The 6300-nt window shown below is 42.2% G+C and overlaps 1 protein-coding gene across 1 annotated transcript in view; it reads left to right on the forward strand.

Moving 5' to 3' along the window:
• The first annotated feature begins 1107 nt into the window (after positions 1-1107).
• LOC103581636 (ATP-binding cassette sub-family A member 13-like) overlaps positions 1108-6300 on the forward strand; it is a 26096-nt gene continuing 20903 nt past the window's right edge. The window contains exon 1 of the mRNA XM_008563415.1: positions 1108-1199. Within this exon, the coding sequence (XP_008561637.1) occupies positions 1108-1199 (92 nt within the window). The remainder of the gene's footprint in view (positions 1200-6300) is intronic.

The raw sequence follows: 6300 nt of genomic DNA on the forward strand, positions 1-6300 counted from the left end.
ATAGTTTTGCATTTTCAAGTATCTCAAAGGTCTCCTTCACAGTTTCTTCCATTGCTGTTATGCTTAGAAAGTGTGTTCTCATCCTCAAATCATTTATGTATTTGAGGTATTAGCATCTCATTTTGGGGTCTCTTATCTTGTTCTAATGCCATCTGACTTGTGATACTTTAGTGTGTTGCCTCATTTCAATCATTTTAGCTATATAACAAATATTAACATTTTCTGGAGCAAGTCTTCTCCCCTGACTCTTCTCTTTCAATAATTTTCTTCCTTTCACTAAGTAATTTTAAAGACATACTTTGTAAATATTTTCAGTATATAAATATAGAAATAAATATATATATGTTTATAAAGTTTTTCATGGGGATGATAAACTTAAAATTTCTGTTGGTGTCACACTATACCTATGTTATAATTTATATTTTTATATAAATATAATTATTACTTACAAACATTTATATAACATATTTGGTATTAAATAATATTAAGTTACATTATAATTTAAATTATAATTGAAAATTAATGTTATATATAGCATTATTTTTTGTATTACATTGTACACTATATATAAATTATAATGTGTTTATATTTTATATATAATTACTGTTATTTTATATTTACACTAACATTATACTAAAATTGTTTTATGATACACTAATTTTCATATTATAACAATTTTCTCATGTTTAAAATATTCTTTTTTGTTGTTTTTTTAATACCTCCTTCCATTGATTCTAGATTTCATTTGTGCCCTTTAGTAAAGTTTTCTTGTTTCTTTTTATAAAACATTCACATTTTATTGTTACAATCACTCTTATTTATTTTGTGTTTTTGTACTATTGCTGAATGGTTCTCTCCCCTTAATTTTAGTAGTCTTCCTGGTACCTGAAAATGCTTATAATTTTTTTAATTGTATAATTGGCTACCTAAAATATCATCAATTTCAAAAGCATTTTATTTGGTTTTATGATGTATTTATATAAAAAAAATTAAACAATTTTCAGTAATGTTATTTTTGTCTACTTTTTATTTTTGAAGTTTGAGTCAAGCCTCACATCTTTAGGACATGGCTCGTTTATATACATATTTCTTTTTATTTCCTTCAGCATGGAAGAATGTGAGGCTCTTTGCACAAGACTGACCATCATGGTCAATGGCAGCTTCAAGTGTCTTGGTTCTCCTCAGCACATTAAAAATAGGTATGTTGAATTTCTTTCTTGTTTACATGTTTACTATAAAGTCCTTAGTATGATGCTTTAGAGACAGTTATGATCCAGTCACCTCCTGGCATAAAATAGAAGATGTAGGCCCTGAGAAATTAAAGGATATGTTTAAAATACCTTAACTATGAGCATGCTAATTACTCTGATTAGATCATCACACATTTCATACACGTATTGAGGTATAACTCTGTACCCCATAACTATGTACAGTTAATATTTTTCAATAAAAAGTAATTTTAAAAAATACCGTAACTAGTCACTAGTCAAAGACAGAGCCCAGTGTTTTTTCTACAGCATTTTGGTTTTTGTTCCCCCCCAGGAAGACATTGTACATTTGTAGGGTTGGGGATATAATATCCGAGTCAAAATGAAGACAGGACAAGAAATGTCCTCATTGCATACAAAATGCCTGATAAAAAGGTTATACCAATATATCCCTCATCCAGAGAGAGTCAGAGTTCCCATTTTACCATACCAAACACTGTACATTTAAAAAGATCTCTATCAATTTAAGAGGGTAAAAGAGGGTTGTTGTTATGCTTTTTACTTGCACTAAATAAAGACTTTTTTTTATCCCCTGTGCTTGTTAATCTCTTAAATTTCTTCCTGGTTAATTGCCTCATCATGTCTTTTTCCCATTGACTTTTTGGAGTCTTCATGATTTTGTTATCAGTTTCTATGAGCACTTTTGTGTCCTGGCATAACTTTTCTTTTTCTTTTTTCTTTTCTTTTTTTAAGGTTAGAGTTGCCTTAATGATTTTCTAATTTTCTTTTTATTTGTTGTTTGAGCTGTTACTCTTTATAAAGAATAATTTATTAATTTATGTTGATAAAGCTCTCATTTTCATTTATTCTAACCTTTTTAAAGGTTAGAATTCTCAAGCAGAGATTTGGTGATCATATATATATATATATAACAGTCAACTGAACTGTTGCTTGCTGCTTAGGGTCAATCTCTTGTCAGGTGAACCTACGGGAAACTGGAAAACTATTCTCAGTATGTACTCTGCTCACATTTAATAAGTTTCATCAAAAGAAAACCAATATTGGGCCAGCCTGGTGGCGCACTGCTACAGTGCACCGCTTGGAAGTGCGGCGGCGCTCCCGCCGAGGGTTCGGATCCCGCATACAGACCGAGGTGAGTGAGGTGCGGGCTCAACACCGAGGGTTGCGATCCCGTTGCTGGTCCTGGTCTGGTACGGGCGTGACACTGAGGGTTGTGATCCGTTGCCGGTCATGAAAAAAGACAAAAAAAAAAAAAAGAAAACCAATATTTTATACTCCTTAACCTTCATGAATGCCTGCATGAAGTTTTATAGCCCATTCATGATTGTTGGGTGATTTATGTCTGAGTTTAACTATTTGCCTTGCATGAGGGTTACTAAAGTTGGCTGCCAGAGCCAGAAGGACAAAACACCTGGGAAGAGCTATCCTCCTGTGAGTACGGTCTACGTACTCGACTATCTCTGCCTGCTTCTGACTTTTGGTTCTCATGATGTGCTATATGGGCTGAGGATCAAGTGGTAGTGAATATGAACTCTGAATGATATTAAGCAAGAAATGTCTTGTGGGTTATTGGTTGAAGCATTGAACTTAATACAGTTTTTAAAATAATTGGTAAAGTTTGTATTCTCCTATAACAAATAAGCCTATAATAAATAAACATGTGACTGCCTATATTTCCATAATATTGAAATGAAGAATAAAGGATTAATCATGAAATAGCATCATCAGCTGGATTTTACACACTCTTGGCTGTCCACGCCTGGGAGTCCTCAACGTCAGTTCCCATTTCTCTCCCCGTGATGTGAAGGTGTTGATGTGGAGGAGAGAATCCGCAGTAGGGCTCCCTCCTCCTCCTCTCCATCCCTTTTTTTGTGCCATGATCCTTAAGCACTCTTGTTCTGGGGGCATTACAGCATCCAGGACCTGGACTCTTGTTTCAGACACTCTTATCCACACCTCAGAGGGCAGGAAACAGTTATCTGTGGGACTTTTGTTACAAGGGCAGAAAGGAGATTATCTCCCAAGTGTCCCGATGACATCGCCGTAGGATACGACCTTGAGTGGGGACTAGAAGGTGACTGGTGGTGTCTAGTGGTGACTCTGGACTGGTTTTGTAAGTGGCCTGAGTGCTAAGGCACCCACTGGGCTTCTACAGACAGGACACTGGAGCAGAGATGAGTGCCTGGCCCTGGTTTCCCCTGAGTTTCTGCCATGTGACCTCTCTGCTCCTGTCTCCTCAGCTAGAACATGGGTCATCATGAACTAAACGAGTGTGAAAGAACTTAGGAGAGGGCCTGGCACAGGCCATGGTTTGATGTTTATTACCGTTATTACGGCACGTGATTTGTGTAGATGTGGCTCCCCTTCCCGGTGCCTCCCATTGGTACGTTGCAGGAGCAGGGAGCACGGGAGGGAGCCAGTCAGTGAGCTGGCTCAGCCATAGTCCTCGTGAGAGCGAATGAGAGCCACAGCCGAACCCACAGATGGAAATGCATGTTGACAAGCAGTGGGTTTGCACGGGAGTATGCTGCTGAGAGCATCCACAGCATGTGCGGTGGCCAGGAGACTTGTGCATTGGAGAACAGGAAGTCAAAGGTGGTCTTGCAATTTGGGCTTGAGGGAACATAAACAGAGTGAGGAGTGAGGAAGAAAGAGTAGGGAGCCAGGGGGATGTGGGAAGAGGATCTGAGGAGCTAACTCAGGAGAAAGCAATGGTTTGGGAGGGAAGGTCCTGAGTCCGGGTTGGCAGGACTTCCCGTGGAGGTGCAGGAGGCTGGCGGGTGCAACCCAGGCTTGGGCTGGGGGATATCTGCCTAATGGGGAGAGCTGAAGCCAGGAGCGGCAGAAACCCCACAGAGGCAGGACCAGAGGGCCAAGCAGAGGGAGGGCAGGGCTGGGGCCTCAAGACCATAAGATAAGGGCAGGTACAGCAAGAGCTGCTGGGATAGTCAGGTAGAGCGAAGCCAGGAGAAAGCCAGGCTTAGCCACCGTCTAGCTTCAGAAGCACAGCGCTGATCTTGACCTCTCTGACCATCAGAAACCATCACCCTTCAGTACCACTTTCAGCAGGAGCCTGAGGCTTGCACCCAGTGTGCTAGTTCACACGTAAAACAGCCATCATTTAGGGTGGGGGAGAGAAAGCAGAAAGGGGATGTAAGGAGGAGAAAAATGAAGAGCCCCAGACACATAAAGACCAGCCCCACCCACACAAAGAATGTGGGTAGAATGTAGATGGATAAAAAAGAGAAACGAAATAGGAGAGAGCAGTGCAACTGCCCAAACCAAAGAACTCACCCACCAGGTCCTGACCCTGTGGCACAGGCAGAGACTGAGTGCGATGGGACCCCAGATGAAAAACAGCACTTCCCTGGGAACTCTGGCCCTGTCCTGGCTCCCTGAGTTTGTCCCCCCTCTCTCAATCTGGAGAGCAAGACCAGGTTCAGGGACTGTCCCCCACCTCCAATCTGCAGCGGTCACTCCTTACCACCCTCTGTTGGTGGTTTTGGTCGGCCCCCTATTCACAGTGCCCAGATGTTTCCCTCCTGCTGTGCTCATTTGACTTCCTTCTCTGGGTCCTGAGTGTAGCCCACAGTACTCCACCATCAAAGAAGGGTTCCTCCAGAGGACCCCAAACTTGATGACCCTGCTCCTATCTGAGCATTAAGGCCCCAGCACCCTGCTGCAAGTCTGGACCTGCCTCCTCCCCAGCCCACTGCTTTAAAACAGCACATTGATAGAAAAATTGAGGTACAGTAAGGCCAACAGATCAGAAAATGACTGCCATTGAAAGGACAGTTTGTTACAGTTCCCATGAGGAGGGTGCACCCCACACAGGGACACATGAGGGAGCATCATAGCAGTCGGGAAGCAGAAAGGAGAGGCAGGAGGATGTGGGCAGAAGCCTCTATTGTGGGTTCCATGGGAAAGAACAGGCGAGGCAGCGTACTCAGGGCTGGCTGGCCTGAAGGATGTCAGCAGCTCTGGGACATAGGGCCTGTCCCCAGCTGTCTGATATCTGGCCCTGGGGTGATTAGGGCAGATGGTTAGTGGCCCAGAGTATGAGAGACCCATAGAGGAGGGCTGGGGTGTCAGCTCTGGGTCTGCTGATTTGTGTTTGAAAAATGCATTTGCAGGCAAGTTGTTTACTCTCTTTAGGAACTGGCTAGCTTGTGTGGGGCAGGGTGGGGCGGGGGTAAGCCGTCCAGGATCAGCAAGACTCCAGATGTCAAAGCATCAGAAATACAGACAATAAAAGGAACGGTTAATGTACCCCATCCCCAGGACTCAGCGAGGCCAAGTGGAGGCACAGGCGTGAAGGCCCCATGTTTCCTCTGGTGGAGGAAGCCAAACCTGCCCACTTTGGAGAGGAAGGCAGGAGCTGTGGCTTTGGTGAGGGCCCTGAATTCCCTCTCATCTTCCTTGGTGTAGAGTTTTGCTCTTTCTGGAAAGATTTTCAATTGCATATTTCAGTGCTATTGTCTATACCATGAATTTGCAAACACTGAGCTTATGGAGTTGTCCTGTTGAAAACGAAGATCCTGTGTGACCAGTATGAGCCAGTCTTCCCTGGTGAAGGGTCACTGAGAAAAATGGATGCAGTAGATAAGTATCCAGTTTGAGTGCATCCATTGAAATCAGGTAATTTCTTTCACTCTGATGCTGTTTCTTGCCCAAGTTACAATTTAGAAAAAGGAAATCAGCATTAGAGCTTTCAGTGGTAAAATTGAGGCTGTATGCTTCTGACATTTAGTATTACTTTAATAAACATTTATTGAAACCCATCAATAGGATACAGAGATTGGTCCGATTCAGTCTGCACACACATTGGTGCTGATAATCGCATAGAGTGAGACATGCACACACCCGGGGATATCATAGGGCCCAGTGGGCCACACATTATAGAAAAAATATCACATGTGGGGTCCTGAGGAGGAGAAGACCTTTAGTCTCTCAGTCCTTGAAGTACAGGTAAAATTTGGTGAAAAGGAGATTTAATCTTTGATTGCATTTAGTAATAAATATATCACTACAGAAGCAGAATTTGGGAGACAGTATAGAGACGCAAACATGC

This window comes from Galeopterus variegatus, unplaced genomic scaffold (assembly GCF_000696425.1).
Source record: "Galeopterus variegatus unplaced genomic scaffold, G_variegatus-3.0.2 Scaffold13560, whole genome shotgun sequence".
Taxonomy (NCBI): Eukaryota; Metazoa; Chordata; class Mammalia; order Dermoptera; family Cynocephalidae; genus Galeopterus; species Galeopterus variegatus.